The sequence below is a fragment of the Pleurodeles waltl genome, chromosome 1_2 (assembly GCF_031143425.1).
Source record: "Pleurodeles waltl isolate 20211129_DDA chromosome 1_2, aPleWal1.hap1.20221129, whole genome shotgun sequence".
NCBI classification, from domain to species: Eukaryota; Metazoa; Chordata; class Amphibia; order Caudata; family Salamandridae; genus Pleurodeles; species Pleurodeles waltl.
Genome location: NC_090437.1, coordinates 592612292 through 592639267, shown reverse-complemented (window position 1 = coordinate 592639267; position 26976 = coordinate 592612292). Strand labels below are relative to the sequence as shown.

The window sequence follows — 26976 nt, the reverse complement described above, 5'->3', positions numbered from 1 at the left end:
CAAATTGCCAAAGAAGACAAACACAGATCGGCTAGTGGGAGAAAGGAAAAGACAGCAGAACCGTCCCAAAGGAAAGAAAGCAGAAGCCTGCAAGAGCAAGGAAAAAGAGGCAAGGGGTGTCTGGTAGTGTATTAAAGACTACCAACTTTCCTATTCCATGTGCTGAAGTTTAATTGCTCTGGCATCCGGTTTCTGAGCAGAGATCTGGGCATCAGCATTCTTTCTTTCACAAATTAAGCACTGCACGTACTTTTTAAGTGTTAGTTGGATGCACTAATATACAGATGACCTAAATGTGTTTAAGAAACAAAACAAGATTATGACTGCTTTGCTCCCTGTTCCTATGGAGCCCCTCTAACCGAGGCCTCAGCTGGATTCAAGGATTCAGTAGAACATTTCTACATCATGAAATCCTTCTACCAGTAGGAAAATGCCCCATGCTGGCAGGACAATTTCCAAAACCAAGTCCATGTGCAGCAGCAAACTAATGCTAAACAGAAATACAGTCCATATCCCGGAAGGGTCAATGTGGAATCAGCTATAACTAGGGGTGGAACTGGTGGAATTTGGCAAATCCGCGTTACTCCTGTAACACAGAATTCTGGCTAAATTCTGCCAATCACAGCGTGGTGGAATTATTTTCAAGTGAGGCTCCAGAAATTCGAGCTGGTGAGCAAGATTTCACGTCCCCTAGCACAATTTGTTAACATGGATGAGCAGCAGTGCCTGATTTGTAAATAAAAATGTGTCGGTGCCCAAAGCTCTCCTCTGAAACACACGGCTGCTGCAGTTAAATGTGCGAGGGCTGAATACTAAAGCAGCGTAATCCTGGAGCCATCTGGGGCCTCTTTAATCCATTTACAGCTGCTCCTTGCCCCTTCAGCTCACTCTTGCAGCTTTCTGCTTTCTCCCTTTGTGACGTTTTTCCATTTTTCTCTTCCTCCGTCTTTCCCATATGTGTCTTTTGCTCACAGAATATGCTTGAGGAAGAAGAATAAGTGCTGGCCTTCAAAAATAAGTGCTGGTGCCCCACACCGGAAACCACTGGCTCAATTTAAGCACTGGTGAGCGGTCATGGAAAAGGGCTGCTTCTCGTGTAGATTGGCTGCTGTTTGAGTAGATTTTCTACTTGAGTAGCAGCAAAGTCAACGCAAATGGCCATGTAGTCTTGCCCCCCATATGGTGTTGTTCACAATGATTTTTCAGCGCTGCTCACACTAACGGTGCTAAATTGCAGCGCGAGTAGCACGACATACATATTTTCTGCCCATTGATGGAACTCCGCAGGAATCTCACAACGTTTTTATGTATCTCCCTGGAATTCTGCAGAATGAAAATCTGCGAGTTCTGCCCACGCCTGGCTGTAACACAGATAGAGATGGAGACTTGCTGTTTGGAGAGTATTGACATTTTTTGGATAACCCCTATCAGAGGAGGGATAATGATAGACAAAATTTGGTAGCTGTGGTCTTTAGGCAACAAGGTGTCGAGCAATTATTGAATTCTTTCTGTTTCACAATCACCTGCATGACAGAGGTCATTTTGAATGCATATATTAGCTCAACTAGCTCCTTTATACAATAACCTTTCTTTTTGTTTCCCCTAATATTGTATTATTTTTCAAGGGTAACAGAAATTCGAGCCATCGTTTATTCATTTGCTATACACATGTTGCAGTATCAAAAAGAATACTTGAAAAGATTCAATACAGTATTGAAGTACGATTTTCAGAAGGCCATTAAGTATATTCTTTCATTTATTTACTTCCTTGTACTGTCGCCCCTCCTCTCACTCTCCCTCACTTTACCTGAGCCACCTAGATTTCAGTTTACAAGGTTCCGAAACTGATATTTAAATAAATATATAAAATAGCTGTTTTGGTCGACCTTGAATGTCACCCAAAAGCTCATTTCGCGTCTGTTTTGTAGTTCTGCGTCTGGGGAACAGATGCAGAGCCAGGTCGGGCATGCTAATTCCCTACACTGTCTGTACATGCAATCAATAAAGTATAACAATGTAGCCTTAAAGAGGGCTGTTCTAGGTGGTACGTGCATGACACCCTAACGGCAGTTTCCTCCAAATCCTAAAGAACATCGTTGTTTTTCTGTTGGTGATTGATTTTTGCATACATACGCAGTTAATCAAACTGTGGTGAGCAGCAGCTAGTTGATCACAGTGCTTTTGGGGGACTTTACATCATAAAGGCAAGTGAAAAAATGTCCTCAGCATTTATGTCTAGCAGCTGCCAGTGGTGGTATTAATATGGGTGTTTAATAGTTTGCAAAATTGCTTTCCAGAAATCCATTAGTTCGGGGTACAACCACCATATTTCAACCAAATACCAGGCTTTTTTACAGACGCAAGGCTAATCTGACCACATGTATTGTGGTACGAATAATATTTTATAATTAGCCTAATTTTCTGAATGCATGTACTTAATGTAACTCGGACATTACTGAAGACATCTATCTAATTCAGTTGCTACCCTCGCATCTTCTCATCTGAGTTACAGGTAAGTTAATTTTGTGTCCTCTTGGTTGTGCAGAATTCTATATAAAACTGAGACTAAACATTTTCCATGACTTGGCTCAAGCATTAAACGTTAAGAGGAGGCGGCATTTGTTTCATTGAGTACCACCCATCGAATTGAGTGCCACCCCATCGAAATAAACAGAAAAGGTTAACAAACACTCACTCTGCATATCTTCAATACTCCAATGGGATGTAAGATGATAAAACACAGTTAATCAATACGTTCCACAAATTTACAATACAAGTGTACAAATAACACAAAACTTCCCTGTTCACGCAACAAAGAATAATTGACTACCTGTTCCCCTCCACATCATGCACACTATAACAGAACCAGCCTGTTGCCTTCCGCAACTCAAAACTCAACAAGACTAGAGTTTCTTCTACCTCTACTACATTAGGGTGTAACCACGTACCCTTATCACCATTCACTTAAAGAGAACCAGGGTCTCACCTACCCTCCACTGCATTGGGGTGTGAACATGTACCCCTATCACCATTCACTTAAACAGAACCAGGGTTTCACCTACCCTCTACTGCAATAGGGTGTAATCACATACTCCCTTCACCCTATACTCGAACAGGACCAGGGTTTCACCTACCCTCTACTGCATTGGGATGAAACTCCCTATCCCCATAACATTGGACGTAGAACACTGCCCCCACATCCTTAACCCCACAGGAAGGATTGACATATATCACTGGAGTGTAACCCACATGACATTGGGCTTAACACACTGCCCCCACATTCTTAACGCCATAGGAAGGATTGACACATTTCACTGGGGTGCACCTCCCTTAACATTGGGCTTAACACACTGCCCCCACATCCTTAACCCCTGAGGAAGGATTGACACATCACTGGGGTGTACCCCTCTTAACAGTTGGCTTAACACACTGCCCCCACATCCTTAACCCCATAGGAAGGGTTGACACATGTCACTGGGGTGTACCCCCCTTAACATTGGGGTGCAACCACGTACTTCCATCACCCTATGCTCAGACAGGACCAGGGTTTTACCTACCCTCTACTGCATTTGGATGTAACCACTTACCCCTTTAACATTGGGCCTAAAACACTGCCCCACATCCTTAACCCTGTAGGAAGGATTGACACATATCACTGGGGTTTACCCCCTTAACACTGGGCTTAACACACTGCCCCCACATCCTTAACCCCATAGGAAGGATTGACACATATCCCTGGGGTGTACCCCCCTTAACATTGGGCTTAACACACTGCCCCCACATCCTTAACCCCATAGGAAGGATTGATACTTATCACTGGCATGTACTCCTCTTAACATTGGGCCTAACACAATTCCCCCACATCCTTAACCCATGGGAAAGGATGGTCAAAAACCCAATCTCAAATACAGACCAAGATACTAAAATCACAACATTAAAATGTCACTCTGCACATGGCTCTACCATCCAACCTCAAATTATAAGTCTTTAAAATCAAGCATGGCTTTAAAACTTCAGCCCAATATACACATGTAAAATATGGTAAGCAAAATTTAATGTTGAAATACCATTAGGGCGCACCTATCATCCGTAACATACATGCCACGACTCAACAACTTTAAAACACGTCAGTAACGGCATAACATTTCTGAATTCAATACAGCATTAAAAATTATTTCAGCAGCAGCAAGCATAGTCAGCATAAACATAACATTACTCAATTCAACCCAACGCATCTTTAAAATCCAGTATAGTAGCATTGAAAAATACACTCAAGCAATGTATGGTATTGAGTAAAATGCACATGACAGTATATCTAAAGTTAAATTATTCTCCGGAATAGTAAAATACTCCACGCCGGTGAGCAACTTCTCACCCGAATACATTGCCACTGTACATTTAATTCCATTTAAATGCACACACAGTTCTATGTCTTCGTACGAAAAATTGGCTCTCCAATGCACACAAGCTGTTCCCATGTGCCAGGTCAACACTCTAGTCTTCTTCTCAGAAAACTTCCTGAAAACAGATCAGGTACCCTCTCTTGCAGAATAGGGGCGAGGAAACTCAGCAACCCAGTAAACAGGAAGACTGTAACTGTTACTCACAATGTGTGCCTTTAAGGACAGCGCTTCAAGTGGCTGCTGCACAGGTCCACTGATCACTCTTCAGATAGGGGTTAAATGCTGACACCAGTTGTTGCTCCAACTGACTTTCCACTAGGTTGCCAAATGTTCAGTGCCATACATTTTAACTCTGTACACATTAAATTCAGCAGACCATTTCCTCAATATACACAGTCCATACAAGCAAGTACAACAGGTCTGGCTCCATGCACAGCTGAGTAGACCACCTTCTCAATCTGCAGGCCACTGCACTTCCTGTTTGCTGAGCACCTAGTAGAATAAACAGCTTGCCTTGAAGTTAAACAGGGCACACGCCCACTAATTTCTGTTGAGTGAGCCTGTCTGGTAGAAAAGACACTGGTGGGGCTTCCAGGGCATTCTTCTTCACTTCAATCTTCAGTTTCTTTTGCTTCATATTTTTCTCTTAAATTTTTAATCACTCTTGTCTTGGTTTTCTTCTGTAATCTGGTTCCTCTTACATTTTCTGTAGGTGCACTTTTTTTCTTCTTTCACATGCTGGTTCTTCCTTAAATCGTCACCAGTGTTGCAATCAATGATGGTTACTCATGGGTTATAAAGGAAGTAGGTTTATTAGCTTAATTGTAGGTTACAGATGAAGCCCCACAGCCCTTCTCACTCCAACTGTCCACTCATCCAAGCAAAAGCACTGTCAACATTCCAACTATACAATGACCTCACTCGCTGGCTGAGCAGCAGGGAACATTAAGGTAGTGGGGAGAATGTATAAGATAGAAAGAGGCCACAACACACTTGAGCCATCATTTGGAGAACTGCAGCAATCATGTGGTAATACCCCAGAAGAAGCAAAAACATTATCGCATTTAGAGGGTCTATAATTACCCTGGGATTTTCCTCCCTTAGGCCCTTATGTCGAGTATAGGTGGTATTGTGTGCATTAAATTACATATGTTACAAGTTTTTGGGGAGTAACGTGGATTTTGGTGTTTAACCAACCAAAATCTGCATAATATGGTAAATACCATATGATTGTCTTTTGCTAATTTTTGGCAGATTTGACCTACTGCAATTTACCAAAGGTTGAGTTATTTGACACATCTGTCAATTATCTGATGCGTTAAATAACTAACAACTTGTAATTATAATCTGTGCGTAAACAGGGGATTACGCATGGGTTGAGATATACCAACCACCTTGTAATCAAGGCCTTAACTGCGCACTTTGAGTGATACTTGTATTAGATTGACCACCTGTTTGCATATGACTTTACTACCAGTTATTAATTGTAATGTGTAATAGGTTTTGCGTTAGGAAATGTAGCCTTATTATATTTGTGTTGCTCTACTTGTGAATTACTCAAAATTGGAACATTTATGGGAATGTGTGTTAACCCAATTTGCCATATATTTCTCCCATCACTGTAAGTCTTTCCCTTGTTTATTTCTTGTCTCCATTTTTTGTTCACTGCAGCCTCCTACCTGTTAGAGCTTTTGAATCTCTATTTGAAGCCCTTTGTTGTTCATCAGCAGTTGTGAGTCTCAAACATCTACAAGTGATCCAAACTCCTCAAAGAAACTGGTGCATCTTTATGAACCAATAAGCTCAGGACGTAGCATGAGGTGCAATGCTTTTCACTTCTTCATGTTGTGAAGTGGAATTGTGTTGGTTCTTCAGTTTATTGATAGCTCAGATCTAACCGAATCAAGGGAAGCACATGACATATTAGCATCCGTGGCGTAGCAATGGTGCTTTGGGCTCTAATGAAAGCGAGGAAAAGGGACCTTATCTGTTCCCAGTAAGGAATAAAAGATATCCATAATTGGGCACAGAGGGTCCTTTGCATCATAGTTCTACTGCTACCGGCTGCACCATCTGGTTATCCTTCATAGTCACATAAGAGGCGTGACATGATGAGCTGTTTGGGGACCCAAAATAACTTTGGGTAGCAGCATGTGTGACACAAAAGTTAGCCAGATTTTCAGACTTTTTCTAAATGGTCTGAAGTAAGAGTATAAAATATAGTGCACACTAATAGTGAAGGGACATTCAAGCTTGATTTTTAGAATATGTTCATTCTGGTTCAGGAGTTGCGCATCAACCACAGATAGCTTTGTCCTGCAAAGACATCCTTTGCAGAAAAAGGAACTTTTGCCAAAGTCACCCAGTTAAATGAGATGCACATTTTGATTGTCTGGTATGGAAAGTTGTATAGAAGTTCCTAAGAAAGTCCATGTGCATTGAACAAATGCAAGAACAATATGAGATTGACAGCAGGCTTGCAGGAGTATTTGTGAGACAATTACCTGGGAGGCGGGGAAGTATGCCAGCCACCGCTCTATGTGTGTTGCATACCAACCAGGAATCAGGCATCTCTTCTGAAGAGTGTGTAAGTCGGAGGGAGGTCCGGATCCTGCAGAGATCACCTCATAAAAACTAAACTTCAAAGCAGTCGGATCCTGGTGAGAGCGCTGGTGCTACAAAGGAAAAGAGCTGTCAATAAGAGCATTCATTTTCTCTTGATTCCACATGAGCAACATTTACAAAAAATCAATGTTTAGTCTATTTCAAGAACTAGCAAAAGTGAATCTTGTTGCAAACTCTTCTGTGTGACAGTCAGTGCTCTAATTGCATCGGCGAGGCTTTTATTTTTCAAATGTCACAACACAGATACAGTCAGCAGTCTCCAGATGTTTCCAAGAAACTATGGAGCTTTCAAATTCTTTACACCAATGACTACCAAACCAATGCATTTCTTTTGTGTACAGTTTTTAATATTCACATAGGTTTATGCATTTGGTCTAAATGCATAGTTAAATCATTGATTACGCCGGAGAAACGAAGTGTGTCAATGACCCCAAAGCCATAATGGATAACTTCTTGGCAACTCGCTTCAGCTTCTGACAAAACTGTTAGGCCTTCAACATAATTTAGCATTATAGTCTGCAGCCAAGGGCTTTATTAGTTGTTAAAGTCCCCAAGCCTGATTTAGAGACCCAATCCAAAGGTCAGACCATAAAACTTTGGCCACAGGAAATATGGAGCAGGGAAGGACTAAATTAGGAAGCAGAGTTGATGCCATTATGTAGCAAGAACAGGAAAATTATACAGTGCAAGGCGGCACATTTTGTGATAGTATTACTTCCTTATTTTCATATTTTTCCATAGGTTATGCAAGTCTGGGCAAAGGATTTCACCTCATTAGTACCAAATTAACAACCAAATACAGCAAAAAGCAACAGCCACGGGCCAATAAACATCTGCAAAGAGTCTTCCACTACACATCATCATGAGTCACAGCATTCTTAGTAATTTTTGATTCGTTACAGCTAGAATTTTTTTTTGTTTAAAACTGCAGATTATGCATCAGATTATGGATTATGTGGCAAATGGTGGAAGCCCACAATTATACAGAAGATGCTACAGCTGCAAAATGGCACAATTCCAGTGGCCCTGCCCAAAAGGAAGGTGAGGACCTTAGGAGTTGGTATAGCACTACTCTAGAGGCAGGTAACATTCTCTTTGTTGATTGAGCAAGTGGCCTTCTGGGAATTTTACACAATTTAGGGCCATGTGTAACATCAAATACAAGCCAACACCTGAAATGGGCACATATTCAAATGACTGTATTCCTTATTTAAATGAGGGCATGCCTTCATGCAACTAAGAGAATCATTTTGTCCATGCACAGTTTTCATATTTCTAAATCATACAAACAGGCAAATAAGCCATAGCCAGGCAATTCAGAGTGGTCTTCCTGATGCATCTGGACCTGCTGCAGTCTACCATGAGGGATATGGTTGACTCCAGCAGCAAAAACAACAATGACCCCACAAGCAAGGAAGAATCTTGCTCTTCACTAGGTTCTCAATGTTTTTCTTTCAGAAAGAAAACCTCTTTGGGATCTATTTCTTAAAATAGAAAAAATGGTAAGCAGCCCTCGATAATATGCCGGCCAAAATGTCCTCCAGTTTTGATGTAATTGTTTCTGCTGCAGCAGCATGGGCATGTTGATAAAAACTGGGGATCCCTCAAGACAAAACCTGGTTCTTCACTGAAAAGGAAGAAGTGAGAGCCTGACTCAGCAGCCAAATGGCCCAGTCACAAGGGTATAAACGACATTCTGACAGTGTCCTAAATGACCCGCTCAGTCTATTCAAAATGGAAAAGTGGTGTTCTGAAGCCAGGAAATACACTTCAGGGCAATCAATTACTCGATGGCCTCATTATTTAAATTATCCAGCAACAAACCTTCCTTGTTTTTTTGGATGAACAATATTTCAGAAGAGCAAAACCTTTGAGAAATAAAACTTTCACTGACTTACCATAAGCAAAAACAGATAAGCCTAAAGAGTAATCACTGTAATTTTATTTTATTGTCATCTTTTATGGAGTGTCCACGCGTTCCATCACGGTCACTTTGAATTGCTGTGACACATGTGATTCTTAAGTGAAAAAAATAATTCTTTAGGAGTGGGGTCCAGCACCTTGAGCAATAGGGTTAGTCCTACAGGAAAGTCTGAGGGGCGGGTTCTGTGCCTCTTGTTGAGGGGGGCACGGTCTAAGTAAGAGTTGGTAAGCTGAAGAAGGCTCACTGAACACTATTATTTTCAGGTTCTTCTTGAAGGTGGCCATACTCAGCAAAGCTGTCAGTCGTGTTTGGTACAGGTTCCAACAGCTTTGTGCATTGATAAACGTATCCGTTTGTTTTCCATGCTTGGCGTGGAGGCAGGTTTGGAGCTACTGAGTATGTATCTTGAGGTTAGGGGGTTGACCTATCCCCTTTCTGTTGCTTACTGCTGTATTTGGCTGTTCAATTGGTACTAACGAGGTGAAATCTTTTTCCCAGTCATGGTTAACCTGTGTAAAATGACAAAATAAGGAAGTATACAATCACAAAGGGCCAGATGTAGCAAAGGTTTTTACCCATTCTGTGTCTATGGGAAAAAGTGTTTGTACATATGGTCCAAAATGTGCCACTTTGCACTGAATAGTTTGCCTTTTGTTGTGCATAATGTAGTTTCTCATGGTATATAAGAATTTGTGTCACCCAGTCCATGAGCTTATATAAAGACATTTCAATTTAAATCTTTGTTTCACTGGGAGTCATTGGAGGGATTACAGAGCAGGTGTGAATCTACTAGCTGATGGCTAGTCCTCTGCAATTAATGAACTGATTGTTGGGGGTCTCTGCATGGAAATTGTTATTATTGGATAAGAAGGATGGTACTCATGCCCTCAGAATTTCCACCCAAAGGTTGGTTTGGAGTTGTGAAATTACACTATCGGCGTGTATCTGTAAACAACAGGTTACATTTGCATGGAACACGACCCTAAAGTGCTTTACATATCCCACTGAAGGTAGGTCATCTCCCGTTTTTTTTGCGCCTTAAATAGTATATTTCTATGTAATTTTGTTGCCATCAATATGCCCGTGGAATTAAATACTATGCTAGGCAACCACCGATGCAAGGAACTGCACTTAGGCATTCGCAGAGCTAAGACACAAAACAGAACTTTGATGTGATGCCTCAAATATATCTGCTCATCAATATTAACTTGGTTCACAGTAGTTCCTGAAAATGAGTCACCGATATGCGAATATTCAGAGAATTCTGAGCATCCTGGAACTCCAAAGGACACCTGTTTTGATATGTCTTTGTGAAGTGGCGCTGGCTCGATACAGATTCCTGCACACCCATGATATGCAGCACAAGAGTAGTCCACGAGCATGTAAGCCAGTGCTGGGCGGAAGCAGACCTGATGCATGCAGCGCAGAGACGCATGCACTCAGGTAGGATAAAGGACTGGAGCTTCAGGAAGTCTGTAGGCACGGATGGCGGCTGGACCTGGGACATAGTGATGGATGCCCACATCCAACAACCAAAAGTGAAAAGGCAGTGACCTATTCTGCCTAACGAGACTTTTACTTAGGAGGAAGGCGTTTTGCACAAAGGAGCAACAGATACTTCAATTAAAATAACACACATGACAGAAGTACTTAGGCAGTAAAAAGCATTACAACATTTTCAGACTACCAGTCAACATTCTCTTTACAGCACCTATCTGAGATTCACAAAGAACCTAAATACACAATTAGTAAAGTAATTTAAGAAAGGAAAAAATGTCGGGGAACCATTTTTATTACAATAATTTTTAATCTTATATCATCTTTGTAACAGGTGCTTACATTTATCTAACTTTTCAATCCATAAATATGGATTTAGACAAATAACAAACTGGTAAAACCTAACATTAGAAAGCATCTCCATATAAACACCAATGGCAATACATAATTGTAACAACCACGATTCTAGGCTGAGAATAATTTTAGCACAATCAACAATGGAGATATTACAATATTTACAGCACCGTTTGCTAAACAAACTACTCATTTTATTTTTGCTGGTCATACAACACAGAATGCAATTATCTGGTAATTGAGTTATTAGAAATTGTACCTCTTGAAAGGTAAAAATGTGATGATTGTTCCCCATCTTTACCAGCAAACTTCCAATTACTGTGGAAATGCCTCATGTTAATACTATTGCCACTGCAGGGCCTTCCATTGTTATTTACTGTTAAGAGCTACACTAAGAGGCCGCATTTGTGAATGGTGCTAACCAAAATCTTTCTGATTGAAATATGGAATCTTACTAAAGAAAAGTAAATGATATTCTATGTTCTGCTTGGACTCAACCAAGAAAATGCATTTTAAGAAAATCCTGGTGTAGCGCATAAATTAGGAGTGTGGAGTAATTATTCCAGGCAAAGATTGTAATTGTTGCTCGGACTCCAAATGCAACTACACTTGCTTTGATCATGTGCATGTGCTTACACAGTGAGAACTCATACCAAGGAGTTCATACATTATCGGATGATGAATATGAATACTTTGAAATATCCCCTACCTGATACCAGGAGTATGCGCGCTCTGATGGGTCAATCAGAATGGTAATGACTTTTGCCTTTGGGACCAATGCAGCAGCTCGCTTTGGAGCTTCCTCTGAATGGAAATAGGTGGCGCTCTTTTCAAACAGGAAGTTACTAGTTATATTGGCAGGGGTCGGAAAGAAATCCATGTACCTAAGGAGTGAAAAATACATCCTAGTAAATATCATAAACGTGTGTTCACAGGTAAATGAAGTCAAAGTACTTATTTTGTACATACAACACAATAAACCGAGCATTTTTCTAATGTTTTACAGTGTATCCCATGAATATCTTTTGCTATCCACCGTAGGTGGCATTTGGACAGGTTCTGTATTACAGAAGCAGATTTGGGTTCATCCACTGCTGTTTGAAGTGGGATGTGCTGGCACACATTGCTTCCTAGTGTGTCATTGACCACGAGTGACACGTAATTACATATAGCAAACCAGGGCTTCAATTGTAGAAGAGTAAGTGATGGGGAGCACTTTTTTTGTAGGAAGTCAGCGTCACCAATGCTAAATGTCAGGATTGCCGAATACTAAGGCTGACTAATCTTTATTTCACCTCATGTCTATTTCATCCAACTATATACCCTCCTGCCCCTAAATCACACTCTTGAAGGTATCTGTGCTTCCCTGCTTTCTTTCTCTCTCACTGTTTTTCTGTTTTTCTCTTCCTCCATCTTTTCCCCTTTGCAGATTTTCACTCTTGGTTTTGTTAAAGTCCGGTGATTAAAAATAAGTACTGGTCCCCCCAAAAAAGTGCCAGTGGTTCCCACCTGCAGCCACCGGCTAAAAGTAAGACTAGGACAAATTCCTATCTATGCAAATGAACTTATCTCACTAATATCCTTCACATTTGATAATATATAAAATGCACTGGCAGAAATTGCACCCTGGATGGAAAGGGCCTTAGTAGGAAGGACAGGTGGTTCCAAAAGTCCTGGCCCTTTCTCAGTTGTGGAATGATGCAGACAAAAACTGCACCCTTCTTACTGGGACTTCCTTTCCCCTCAGAGATGCACGAGAAACTTCCAGTGCACGATCTTTGGTTGCTGCTCCGAGATTGCATGAGAATGCACACATTGACAATATTTGTCTGCACAGAGGTAAAGGGCATACAGGAGTATACTAACTAAAGCTTTGCACTGGCGCAAAGCAACACAAATTGATGCAGTCTTGGAAGCGTATTTACAATCCAGAGCAACGGGTGTTTTGCGCCTTTTTCTTAGTGCAAAAAAAAACATTGGCCAGCTTTGTAGCACTATGGGCCATATTTATACTTTTTGACGCAAAACTGCGCTAACGCAGTTTTGCGCCAAAAAAATTAGCGCCGGCTAACGCCATTCTGAAGCACCATGCGGGCGCCGTATTTATTGAATGGCGTTAGCCGACCGGCGCTGCCAGGTGTGCGTGAAAAAAAACGACGTACACCAGGCAGCGCCGGCGTAGGGAAAAATGGCGTATGGGGGTCCCAAACTGGGGCAAGTCAGGCTGAGGCAAAAAAATCGTCTTAACCCGATTTGCGCCATTTTTTTTGGGCGCCCAGACGCCATTAACATGACTCCTGTCTTAGCAAAGACAGGAGTCATGCCCCCTTGCCCAATGGCCATGCCCAGGTGACTTATGTCCCCTGGGCATGGTCATTGGGCATAGTGGCATGTAGGGGGGCACAAATCAGGCCCTCCTATGCCACAATTTTTTTTTTTTTTAAATACTTACCACAACTTACCTTTTCTTCCCTGGGATGGGTCCCTCCATCCTTGGGTGTCCTCCTGGGGTGGGCAAGGGTGGCAGGGGGTGTCCCTGGGGGCAGGGGAGGGCACCTCTGGGCTCATTCTGAGCCCACAGGTCCCTTAACGCCTGCCCTGACCCAGGCGTTAAAAGGAGGCGCAAATGCGGGGTTTTTTGCCCCGCCCACTCCCGGGCGTCATTTTTGCCCGGGAGTATAAATACCACGCACATGCCTGGGAGTCATTTTTTAAGACGGGAACGCCTACCTTGCATCTCATTAACGCAAGGAAGGTGTTCACGCCAAAAAATGACGCTAACTCCATGAACTTTGGCGCTAGACGCGTCTAACGCCAAAGTATAAATATGGAGTTAGTTTTGCGTCGAATTTGCGTCGAAAAAAACGACGCAAATTCGGCGCAAACAGAGTATAAATATGCCCCTATGCATCAATGGGGCATTACTGAGATGTTATTTGGGCGATCAACATACATACCCATAGGTTTTGTGGCAAAGCCCAATGCACTAAGAAAGCCAGACTGGGATTTATGTGAAAAACTAAGGCCTCCTTGAACCAGGAGTTCTCGTGGGGAAAAGTGTTTATTTTTTAAAGAAGGATAATTGCATGTACGCCACAGTGCACTCAAACGTCCAATGTGTGTGATCATCCTGAGTTTGGCAGGGCATAGGAATATGCACTAGAATTTTGGCCCGTATTTATACTTTTTTTAGCGCCGCATTGGTGCCGCTTTTTGACGCAAAACGGCGCAAACCTACAAAATACAATGGCATTTTGCAAGTTTGCGCCGTTTTTGCGTCAAAAAACAACGCAAATGCGTCGCAAAAAAAGTATAAATACGGGCCTTTATATCTTCAGTGAAAATCCAATGCTAGACAGTGTGAGCTCATCTCGCATCATGGAGCGAGGTAGTGTGTCATCCAAGGCAGCCTTGTTGTGTACAAATGAAGCGGCTGGCTGCAGCAGTAATCCGATGTTAGTTGATGTGGTTTGCGCTGTGTTTTCTTCCTTGTCCATTCTGGCACAGCATATTTAGTTGCTGCGCTGTGTTGGATGAAAAATTAGTAAATCTGAATACAGCACTAAATACACGCTCAAAGTGATTTCATGTAAGGTGAAGCCACATAGTTGAACCTGGCACTAGGCTGTACTGAGTTCAGTTTACATATCATGTCATCTGTGCCCATATATAATACGTGCCAACCAATTACCCACATATTTTTAAGTGAGCTGCAATATCAAAACAATAATTTTACATATATCCTCAATGTCAGGTCTTGAAAATTGCTATCACCCAGGAGTAGTGATGGTCAATACAGAAATCAACATTTCTCTGTGAATTCAGATTTTAGGGTTATTGCCTCAAAGTGGGCTGAAGGACAGTGGTAAGCTCTAAAATTGCTCTGATCCCACAGTGAACCTCTGCATCAGTTTTGGTGTCCAGGATTGGCACTTAATAAAGAAAAACAAGCTCAAAATGATATCTGAAGCTCTGTTACATAAAAGGTGATGTATTCCCAAGTGTCTGGCTTGGTGGTAAATATCACAAATTACAAGAGACTGGAAATACAAAGTGGTAAAATTGCCCTCGATAAAAAAAAAAATGGAGACCTCAGGTATGTTACTGGTTGCCCAAAATGAAATAGTTTGCATAGGAACCAGGGTCAGCTTCTTCCACTGTCAGAAGTGCGACAACTTTTTGTATTATAATGACAGTAGTGGAGATAAGAATACTTCACAGAAATAGTCCTGTCTTTTATGATCTTTTTTGGGTGAGGGGAATGGATTTTTCTGGATTACACCCGGGCATATACAGATAGTTTCAGATTTTTGATATACAGATAGTTTTTGTTCCTTGTCCAATAAGTATGGTACACTTTGATGAATCTTCACAAAATTTTCCAAAAAACAATGGACGTGATCGACATCACTCCAGTTGCTGTCTGCAAAGTTTCTGGGTGATCTGTCAAGCGGGGACCGAGAAAAAGTTGGCGTCCGAAAGCATGCTTTCCCACTTTCACATAGGAATTTTAAACAGCGATAGCACTGAAACCACTGGGCCACAGGGACGTTATAGTTAGGCTCACATTTGAAAAGTATCAAACCATAGAAATTCACCAGTTATAGTTAGAGTTATCTCAAGAAGCTATAACTCCTGCCGTAAGGTAACTATAACACACCCTTGCCATGCACTGTTAATTACTCCAGAAACTACGACAATCATGACACATTCAATAACATAATTGATAATATCAATCTAATATCTACAGTAAAAGTTTTGATGAAAAGACTGTGCATGGTGAGGGCGTGAGTTACAGTTATCTTAGGGCACGAGTTACAGTTACTTGAGATAACTCTAACTATAACTGGTGAACTTCTATAGTTTGGTATGTTTAAAATATGAGTGTAGCTATAACATCCCTGTAACCTTTGATTTTTTTCAGTGAATATATATATATTGCCCACTAGCGGTAGCCAGTAAGTAGCTATAGTTAGGACCATGTTTCCATAGAAAGAACGTTTTTTAACTTGCCTTTATCTTTGGCACCATTTGATGAATTTTCATAACATTTTGCATGAAAATGCACTTGTGATTCTAGTTGTGCATATCAAGTTTTGGGGTGATCCATCAAGCGGGGGCCAAGAAAAAAGGGGGGGTCAAAAAAGCTGCGTTTCCCATGTTAATTCCCATAGGACCTTTGAACACGACTACAGCTCGAACCTCTGAATGGAATTGCGCCAAATTAGGCAAAAAGATAGCTGTTGGTACACATGGTTGCTTTTGGTTATTTGGTGTAAATCCATCCAGTAGTTTAGGAGAAATTGATTGAAATCTAAAATTGTATATCTCTGGCCCTGAGATCGCAAATATTCACACATTTTCATGAATGTGGGCATGAATAGAAGCACTGTAATTGGCTGGCCACAACCTGACTAGAAAGTTGCGTCCGCCATTTTATGCTATGGGAGAGGGTCCCCGTGTCTGAAAATAGAAAGGATAAGTGGTATAAAGGGCAAGGGGGGAGGTACCTTGACCAGGAGATGTAATATAGGGGTGTTTGGGTATCAAATGATGGGTCTAAAATTATTTTTTTCACCATTTGTGTTATTCGTAAATATCCTTGAATATTCGAGGAAATTCAAGGATATCTGAGAATATGCAAAACAATTTTTTTTAAAACATTCTCAGACTCATTCATACACCAATTCATTCCCTCATACATGCACTCAAAGACTTGTGCACCCTCTCACGCTCCTACTCACACTCAGACACTCATGCACCCACTCAGACCCACGCATAGACATAAACACCCACTTTCAGACCCACTCAGATACTCTCACCCCACTCAAGATCCACTGACAGAGACAGGCCCTGTAGATACGGCCAAACCCTGCCGCACATGGCCAAAGGCCTTGTGCTGCGGTGGTTGGATTAACATATAGTAATTAAAATTACTTTACTTTAAAAAACCATAGAAATTAACTGAAAAAAACAAAGGTTACAGGGACGTTATAGTTCGGTAGAAATTCAGATAGAAATTCAGCAGTTATAGAGTTATTTCAAGCAACTATAACTTGTGCGCCAAGGTAACTATAACTTGTGCCTTCACCATTTACAGCTTATTAATCCACATGTTATATCATTGATGACATCTTCTTTGGCATTTTTGAAGGGTTAAATCCCTTCATCAGCAGAGAAAAAGATAATATTTCACCCTTGAGGCCCACTGGAGCAAGGCTTGTATTTAAAGAGACCAATCAGGTGCCTGTAATTAGACAAGCTGAAGGCCACGCACTTGGTCTTTCAACAAGGAAATAAATATTTGGAACATTTCCAGCAATAACTGCACCTACAAGGGTGAAATATTTTTATCTTTTTCTCTGCTTATGAAGGGAGTTAACCCAGAAACACATATCCAGAGATGATTTTACAACACAAGGCCTGGAATAATGAAATTTCTTAAAGAATTCATTGTGAGTTGCTGGCTTTGCTTTTCTTCCCGTTTATATAACCTGTTGGGGGTGCGCTTTCACAGAGGGCAACTTCGTTTTTCTATCTATATCAAAAAATGAACGTTACAGGAACTTTATAGTTAGGCTCACATTTTAAACATACCAAACCATAGAAATTCTCCAGTAATAGTTAGAGCTATGTCAAGTTACTATAACTTATGCCCTAAGGTAACTATAACTTGTGCCCCTGCCATGCTTAGTTTTTTTTGTCAAAACTCTTACTGCAAGTATTACTTTGGTATTAATCATGTTTATAAAGATGTCTTGAGTGCCATCATTTCTGGGGTAATTAGCAGTGCATGTTGAGGTTGTGAGTTATAGTTACCCTAGGGCACGAGCGTAATGCCTTATGTATTTAACCACTGACTCCATCTTGACCACTGACTCCATTTTGTGCTTAGCTTAGCATGAGATGCCTGCCATCACATGAGTGGTGCATGATTATTCCACGCATAGCTTGTTTTCTATACTGAATGTGTTTATGCTCTTCTTCCTAGCACAAGGTTACACTGTGTTGGAACAAACCATGGGGGATGTGGAAGGTACATGATAAGAGATGGCTTCAGCCTAGGAATGTTTCCAGAAAAGAACAGCTTCTCTGTCTCTGGAATGCGTATCTGGGCAGGACCAGTGTGTGTTTACGATGCAGACCAAGCACAGCCAGTGTTACGACTCGGTCGTCCCATTTCCAGGGGGCGCTGTAAGGGGACTGTCAGAAGCCTGGGAATCACCTTGAACACCTATCTAGAGTCCCTTGCTGACTCCTGTTTGTTTCTCTTTTCTCCATGGTACACTTGTGTAGGACTACATTTGCTTCTTGGGACTGCAAATCCCATAATGCACAGCTTGGTAGTCAGGAAAACCCGGATTCTGTTTCCCATTGTTTTCAATGGGAGAAGTCCAGTTGCTCCTTTTCACTGGATCCTCTCCTCCAGGACTTGCAAGTGTCCGAAACCGCACACACCTGAAACCTCTCCTGTGCAGCCCAGCTTGGAACTGCTTATAAGCAGCCATTTCCTCAAGCTCCCAGTCGTGCATCGGACTTCAATTCCTTTGTGTTACAGACCCCTTGTCGGATGGTGTTCCAGTTTTGTTCCTGTACTGTTCCAGCCTGATCCTTTTTCCTGTTTCTCTGCCCTGCTCCTGATTTTTTCCAGCCAGAGTCTGCTCCCTATTTCTTAGCCTTGTACCTGTTTGTTTCTTCCAAAGCCTGCTCCCTGTTTCTCTGCCCTGCTCCTGCCTTGTTTCAGCCTGAACCTTCTCTCTGTTTCCCAGTCCTGTTTACTGCTCATTTCCTACTCCCTGTATTCCAGTCCTGTCCTTGCCTGTTCCAGCCAGAGCCTGTTCTCAGTTTCCCAGTCCTGTCTCTGTCTGTCCCAGACAGAAGTTTGCGCCCTGTTTTCAAGTCCTAGTCCCGCCTTTGCTTCAGCCTGAGCCTGTTCCTAGTTCTTGCCTCTGCCTCTTTGTTTGTTCCCTTCTGTTTCTGTTTCTTCTTGGTTCTTTGTGTCTGGTAAGTGTTCTATCAGTCTTCACCAGTGTATACGTGTCCTCCTGTGTACTGGGGTTGGCTCCTGGTTTCCAGGAGGCAATTCCAGCCCCCATCCTTGTCCAGTGTTATACGTTGTATATCGTGCCTAACAGTGACAGTGTGCTATTGCTGTTTTCTCAGGAATCGCCACTGTGTTTCCAGCTGGACCCACAAGAGCGTGTCCTGTGTATGTAAGTACTATCCTTGTTTGTGCTCTAGGGTCCAGAGACAGAATCACTTCTGCCGCCTCCTTTCTATGGGGCTGGCAGGGTGACTATCTGTAAGAGCAAACTGCACAGAGGCATTGAGATTCCCTGTCACTGTGGGAGGTTCTGCGCCTTACTCTGTGTACAACCCCAGCGTGTTTGTCCACTGGTAATCTGTTTCCTGTTTGTTCGCACATGGGTTGCTCTGCTTTTACTTTCCCGTTTCCTGTGCCTATCCATAGCTGTCCTTTCCGTGTATGCCTTTAGCTGCTCCTCTGCCCCAGTGTACTACCTCTTTAGGATATTCGGTGACCTCAAGGGGTGTCCCAACCAAAGTCCTGATCAGACCCGCCCGAAACCGTGACAGCCAGCACTTGAATTTCATAACTTACGCAAAGGGAGTGGGAGGTTGACAGAACCTTCCTCTTGGGATTGTTTAAGGTATATAAGGTAGGGTGGCTTGACACTGAGTTAGAAGGAGTACTCCTGAATGTGGACACATGGTTCAGGGTAAAATATCCCATGTTGGAAGGATTTCCTACTGCGTCAGCCATCCAGGGCTCCTCGGCTTAATGTTGGCAAGGATGAAGAAGTCAACCCCCATGGTGATGCATTTTAAATCTTAATTATTTAGCTTGACTATGCATATATACCTATTCACTACACATATTTATTGTTCATGTATTACACTTTTTCTGCCTATCATTGCTCAACTGCCGTGAGTATTTTGGTATCCACATGTTTTTTATTGCATTCAAGTTAAATGCTCATGTTCACATTTTCGTAAGTTTTTGTTTGAGATCGGGGAAGTGCCTTAATAAATTTATTACTCAAACTAGTAATGTTGCATTCTTTGGTTTTGTTCCCTCTTACTTTGAAGCTAAGCAAAACAATTTGGTTGAATCGTTTGCAAGATACGAAGTGAAAGAGTTAAAAGTGAAAATGTTTGACAAAAAGTCAAAGGCAGTTTCCCAGGTGCTAAATGACATACCAGGGTAGGAAAAAGCACCCTATGATGTTCTTGTGAATGAATGGTCCTGTGGAGGAGGGTTATGTGAGAATTGGGGTAGATGGCTTATCAATGCTGAACCAAAAACAGTTTTACTCTTTTTACAGAAAGTGCCTTTAGAATGTGGATGTGATTTATCTATTTTAGGCAGACAGGGCTAGATCCTGTTATCTTCTTAGAGATAAATGCACAAGAAATTTACTCAGTTAGAACTAGAAAATCAGCAATTGGAGAGGCAGCTAGATGAAGCCAAAAATTAACTTAACCCCATGGTCTTGTCAGAATAAGTAAGTGCAGAATAAATTGGATGCTTATCAATCTGTCACAGAAAAGGCAGCTGTTTGCATTGCCCAGTATAGATACTGTAAACATAGGGGTAGAGTCAATTAAAAGAAAGTTCATTTAGCCATTGCTAAAGCAGGGTTAAATTGGGACCCTGATTTTTGGGATGCCAATATTTGAGATTCCATTGATTTTTCTGATTCTAGTGATGAGTCAGTTAAAAAAAGTGGGGGCCAGCTTGAGCCAGACAAACAGAAAGTGGTTCGTGCACAGCCTATATTTAGACAGAAAATCCAGGGCACTCCACAAAATCCGAGAGGGGTTGGGATGCACTCCTTAGTAGTTTATTCTCAGCAGACAATTATTGATATTATGGATAGGTTTTGTCAAAAACCTGGGGAAGCATTGCTTACGTGGATGGTGCGGTTGGTTGACACAGGAGCTTCTGGGGTAGCACTGGATGAGAGAGATGCAAAGAAGTTTTTGCACTGACCCCATAACATAAGAGCAGTTTAGAGGTTATGGGAATCAAGGAGTGACTAACTTGTTGAAATTCGTAGTTGTGGAATGTAGCCATAAATATCGTACTGAATTAGACTAGCAGCCAAATGATAAGCCTTAGTACAAGTTGAGAGATGCTATGCAGAGAATTAATGAAGAAAGTATGAAAACTGCTGTTCTCCTGGATGAGGCTCACAATGTGTTAGATGCTCCACTGACAGCTTCAGTATGAAATTAAATCATTTGGTTAGCTCTCCCAGACAGGGCAGGCATTAAAAGATGTACTGGAGACAGTTTGCAAGTTAGGAGAGCTTGGATAGTGAACAAAACCTGAGAGAGCCTTGAGGTCGGAGGGTCGAACAGACAATAACAGAGTACCTAGGAGAGACATGTTTATGGCATTACTGAAGGATGGTGTCAACAAAGGGCAGATAGATGGGTTAAATACCAAAGGTTTGTGGGAGATGTACTGTAAGCGAGGGCTGGACAGAAAGGAGGGCAGTAGAAAAGTGAACAAGCAGGATAATAGATGAGTGAATCAGGGCCAGTCACAGATGCAGGAGGAAGGAAAAGAGAGGGAGAAAAATGTTTCTAGACGAGGTAAAGAGGAGGAAGGTTTGGACAGTGATTGGTTAAATGCTGAAAACAGGGAAAGAGAGGAATCTCCTCGCAGATATGAGAGCATATATCCAGACCTGACTTTGGCAAAAGTTCACAGATTTAAATCAGATTAGGGAACAGGCCAACCTCTGGCACCAGGATGGGCTTGCAAAGATAACAGACCCCATGTTGATTTAGAAATTCACTGGAAACATAAAAATGTTCAAAGGGTCCGGGCCTTAGTTGGCACCGGAGCGGAGGCCTCTTTAATTTATGGGAATCCGAAAAGGCTCACAGGTTAGCACTACTGTCAACATCAGGGCAGTGCGCGCTCTACGGGCGACTGGAATGCAAAAATCCAGCATTTCCAAGGTAACATATTTCATGCATTGTGCTGATGTGCTGTTGTTTAACCTTTTGCATTGCAGAGTTTAATCCTGAAGACTTGTATTCAAGGTGCTTATAAATACTGTTCATTTGCAATGTATTGTTGCAGGCTTTCAGAGTGTGTCAGGGTGTGGTCCCTTTCCAGGGCCTTCTAGAAGCTTCCTCTGCAGCATGACTGGGTGTGGTTGTGGGCTGGGCTAAGACTCTATATAAGGGAAACAGCCCAGCTCCACGTGCTCACGACTCAGAGGTCCCGGTGCAGAGCAGCAGCAACTTCTTGAGCTCCTGTTCCGGAGGCCTACTTTGATCTTCCAGGCTTTGCCCTTCACTTTGTTGGTGATTCTTGGTCAGGGCGGTAAGACGGATTTCGGGCTGGGCCCCCGATCCCGTTCTCGAAGGCTTTCAAGTTCTTGGGCCTAATTTTCATGATATATAATTTTACCTTGTGCGTGTGATTGTGCGCGTGGCTTTTTCTGGCATTTGCATGCTAGCATTCGAATCAGCAAGACGCACGATTCATTTCTATTGCCTAACTCATGATATTCATTGTACGCTACCATTTCATGGCATTTACAAGGTAGCATTTGAATCGGCAAGACGCGCAATTCATTTCTTGTGCTAAATCCATGTTATTAATTGTGCACTACCATTTCATGGCATTTTCAAGGTGGCATTCGAATCGGCAAGAAGCGCAATTCATTTCTTGTGCTTAACTCATGATATTCATTGTGCGCTACCAGTTCTTGGCATTCACATGGTGGCATTCCAATCGGCAAGACGCGCGATTCATTTCTTGTGCTTAACTCGTGATATTCATTGTACGCTACCATTTCTTGGCATTCACATGGTGGCATTTGAATCGGCAAGACGCGCGATTCATTTCTTGTATTGAACTTGTGATATTCAGTGTGTACTACCATTTAATGGCATTTACATGGCAGTTTTTGAATCGGCAAGACGCCCGATTTATTTCTTGTGCTCAACTCATGATATTCATTGTACGCTACCATTTCATGCCATTTACAAGGTAGAATTTGAATCGGCAAGACGCGCGATTCATTTCTTGAGCTTAAACCATGTTATTCATTGTGCGCTACCATTTCATGGCATTTACAAGGTAGCATTCCAATCGACAAGACGCGCGATTCATTTCTTGTGCTTAACTCATGATACTTATTGTACGCTACCATTTCATGGCATTTACAAGCTAGCATTCGAATCGGCAAGACGCGCGATTCATTTCTTGTGCTTAATCCATGTTATTCATTGTGCGCTACCATTTCATGGCATTTACAAGGTAGCATTCAAATCGGCAAGACGCGCGATTCATTTTTTGTGCTTAATTCATGTTATTCATTGTGCGCTAACATTTTATGGCGTTTACATGGTGGCATTCGAATCAGCAAGACGCGCGATTTATTTCTTGTGCTTAATCCATGTTATTCATTGTGCGCTACCATTTCATGGCATTTACAAGGTAGCATTCAAATCGGCAAGATGCGTGATTCATTTCTTGTGCTTAACTCATTATATTCATTGTGCGCTACCAGTTCTTGGCATTCACATGGTGGCATTCCAATCGGCAAGACGCGCAATCCATTTCTTGTGCTTAACTCGTGATATTCATTGTGCGCTACCATTTCTTGGCATTCACATGGTGTCATTTGAATCGGCAAGACGCGCGATTCATTTCTTGTATTGAACTCGTGATATTCAGTGTGTACTACCATTTAATGGCATTTACATGGTAGTTTTCGAATCGGCAAGACGCCCGATTCATTTCTTGTGCTTAACTCATGACACTTATTGTACGCTACCATTTCATGGCATTTACAAGGTAGCATTCGAATCGGCAAGACGCGCGATTCATTTCTTGTGCTTAATCCATGTTATTCATTGTGCGCTACCATTTCATGGCATTTACAAGGTAGCATTCAAATCGGCAAGACGCGCGATTCATTTTTTGTGCTTAATTCATGTTATTCATTGTGCGCTAACATTTTATGGCGTTTACATGGTGGCATTCGAATCAGCAAGACGCGCAATTTATTTCTTGTGCTTAACTAATGATATTCATTGTGTGCAACCATTTAATGGCGTTTACATATTCTTGTGGAAATCAACAATGTGCACAATCCATGTTTCGACATTTAAAAACTAAGGCCCATATTTATACTTTTTTAGTGCCACATTTGCGCCACTTTTTGACTCAAAAGCGGCGCAAACGTACAAAATACAATTGTATTTTGTAAGTATGCGCCTTTTTTGCATCAAAAAATGGCCCAAAAACGTCGCAAAAAAGTATAAATATGGGACTAAGTGTTAGAATTCTAGATGTCACATTACATGTGCATAATAAGCCCCTTAATACAGCTCCTATGGTGTTCCCGAAAACGTTCAGATTATATCCTTGTCCTCATACAAAAAGACTGTTTGATTCTGAAGACATAATTCTAGAGGGTGGATATGTTTCTAGTCAATGTGTAATAATTCATTAAGAGGTTTTATTGAGAAGTTGTGTTAATCATTCTTAATTTCTTCCCAGGTAACCAGACGTCTTGAGGCCTAGTTAATTGGTCCATGCTTAAGTTATTCATGGTTACAATATGACAATGCTTAGAATCATAGTCTAGAAAAGATTAATATGATATAATTTTGATATTGTGTGTTTGAACCTTTTGCTTCCTACAGGTCTCCTTCCCAGCTGTTCCCCACCTAATCCCCTTTTCCCCACTTGGACTCTCTTAGACTCTGTGACATTCTATTCAGAGTATTGGAGCTGTCTTGTGGTGGACATGTTGGGAATAACCCACCACCCCAACAACAACAGGGACCTGGGGGCAGTGGTAGTGGGCACACGGTCCAGGGGACGGAGGCACAGGAACACAGTGGAAGTGGGAGGGATGCCGTGCTACAGGGGGCGGACAGGCCAAGGGAACCCACTCTCCACGAGGCCTTCTCCTCCATCATAGGAGCATACCACCACTCCCAGGAGACGATGGCAACGGTCCTGGCCAAGTTTCAGGAGACCCAGCGCATGCAGGAGGAACAGTATTTGGGGTTCAGGGAGGAACTCAGAACCATCAGCTCCGCCCTGGGCACCATCGTAGGGGTGCTGAAGGAAATACTTAACACCAGGAGGGACACTGTGGCACTCCAAGGGGCCCCTGACACTAGCATGGACGATGAACTGCCCACCACCTCCGCCGGCGCTAGTGGACAGGAGGCACCGCCACAGGACCACCACACCAGCACCCCACCCCCTGCAGACGGAGAACCACCCCGCAAGCGGTCCCTGAGATCCAGGAACAAGACAGAGCACGATGCCAAGACCCCCGCCAAGAAATGAGACCACCCTGATTGTCAAACCACTGTCCCACTTTGTAACCCTGTCCATATTGGAACTGCCCCAGCTCCACTTCCTATGCCCATATGGGCAATGCACCTGTGAGACTAATAGACTGGACTCTGCCATGGACATTCCTTCACCATCACCCCTCACCATTTTACAACCCCCCTCCAATATTGAGCACTTCAATAAACACCCTTGAAGCACAAAACAATCTGGAGTCAGTCTGTGATTTCGAAAATGTGTATTAGCAATGATGCTTTTTCAAATGTAATGTAAACATACCTATGTCACACATCTCAAGTCCATGAGGAATCTAAGCAGATGACACACGTTGGAAACCACACCTGTGAAACCGTAAGGGAAATGTACAACTCAGTGACAATATACTGGTTGAAATCGACAGACAGGATAGAGGTAGAAGTGTTAAAGTACTTGTAGTAGGCAGGAATGTTTTCTCACCTGTGTGTCACTGGAAATATTGCTGGATAACTGAGTCCCTGTTGTCAATGTCTTCTTCCTCTGCTTCCTCCTCATCACTGTCCACAGGCTCCACAGCTGCCACAACACCATCATCTGGACCATCCTCCTGCAGAAAAGGCACCTGTCATCGCAAAGCCAAGTTGTGAAGCATACAGCAGGCCGCGATGATCTGGCACACCTTTTTTGGTGAGTAGAATAGGGAACCACCTGTCATATGGAGCCACCTGACCCTGGCCTTCAGGAGGCCGAAGGTGCGTTCGATCACCCTCCTAGTCTGCCCATGGGCCTCATTGTAGCGTTCCTCTGCCCTGGTCCTGGGATTCCTCACTGGGGTCAGTAGCCATGACAGGTTGGGGTAACCAGAGTCCCCTAATAGCCACACCCGGTGCCTCTGGAGTTGACCCATCACATAAGGGATGCTGCTATTCCGCAGGATGTAGGCGTCATGCACAGAGCCAGGGAACATAGCATTTACCTGGGAGATGTTTGGTCTGCCAAACATACCATCTGTACATTCATGGAATGATAACTCTTCCGGTTCCTGTACACCTGCTCACTCCTGTGGGGGGGACCAGAGCTACATGGGTCCCATCAATGGCACCTATGATGTTGGGGATATGTCCAAGGGCATAGAAGTCACCTTTAACTGTAGGCAAGTCCTCCACCTGAGGGAAAACGATGTAGCTCTGCATGTGTTTCAGAAGGGCAGACAACACTCTGGACAACACGTTGGAAAACATAGGTTGGGACATCCCTGAGGCCATGGCCACTGTTGTTTGAAATGACCCACTTGCCAGGAAATGGAGCACTGATAGCACCTGCACTTGAGGGGGGATTCCTGTGGGATGGCGGATTGCTGACATCAGGTCAGGCTCCAACTGGGCACACAGTTCCTGGATTGTGGCACGGTCAAACCTGTAGGTGATGATCAAACTTCTTTCCTCCATTGTCGACAGGTCCACCAGCGGTCGGTACAGCGGAGGATTCCGTCATCTCCTCACATGTCCCAGCGGACGGTGCCTAGGAAGGACAACAGCGACAACAGAGTCAAACAACTCAGAGGTATGTACCCACAGTCTACACAGAACACCATTCATACACAAAATGTGGGCTGTATTTGTGTTGTGAGACAAGGCCTAGGTATGTGTGACACAGTTGGTAATTAGGCCATGTGGGCCCCTGAAATGGCGGCTGCCTGACCTCAAAACTGGGACAATGGAATGTGAGGTAACTGCGCTGGCGTTGTACACCGTTGCGGTAGGCGGTCGAAGACCGCGGCGCAATGCTGCATTGGTTAACATTGGACCCTATGGGTCCCAGGAGCCAATGACGAT

The 26976-nt window shown here is 42.8% G+C and overlaps 1 protein-coding gene across 1 annotated transcript in view; it reads right to left on the bottom strand.

The window, feature by feature from the left end:
• The window catches only part of NDST4 (N-deacetylase and N-sulfotransferase 4), a 1173706-nt gene that overhangs the window by 94019 nt on the left and 1052711 nt on the right, over positions 1-26976 (bottom strand). The window contains exons 10-11 of the mRNA XM_069234161.1: positions 11513-11687; positions 6908-7078 (exon numbers count right to left, since the gene is read on the bottom strand). Of these exons, the coding sequence (XP_069090262.1) occupies positions 6908-7078; positions 11513-11687 (346 nt within the window). The remainder of the gene's footprint in view (positions 1-6907; positions 7079-11512; positions 11688-26976) is intronic.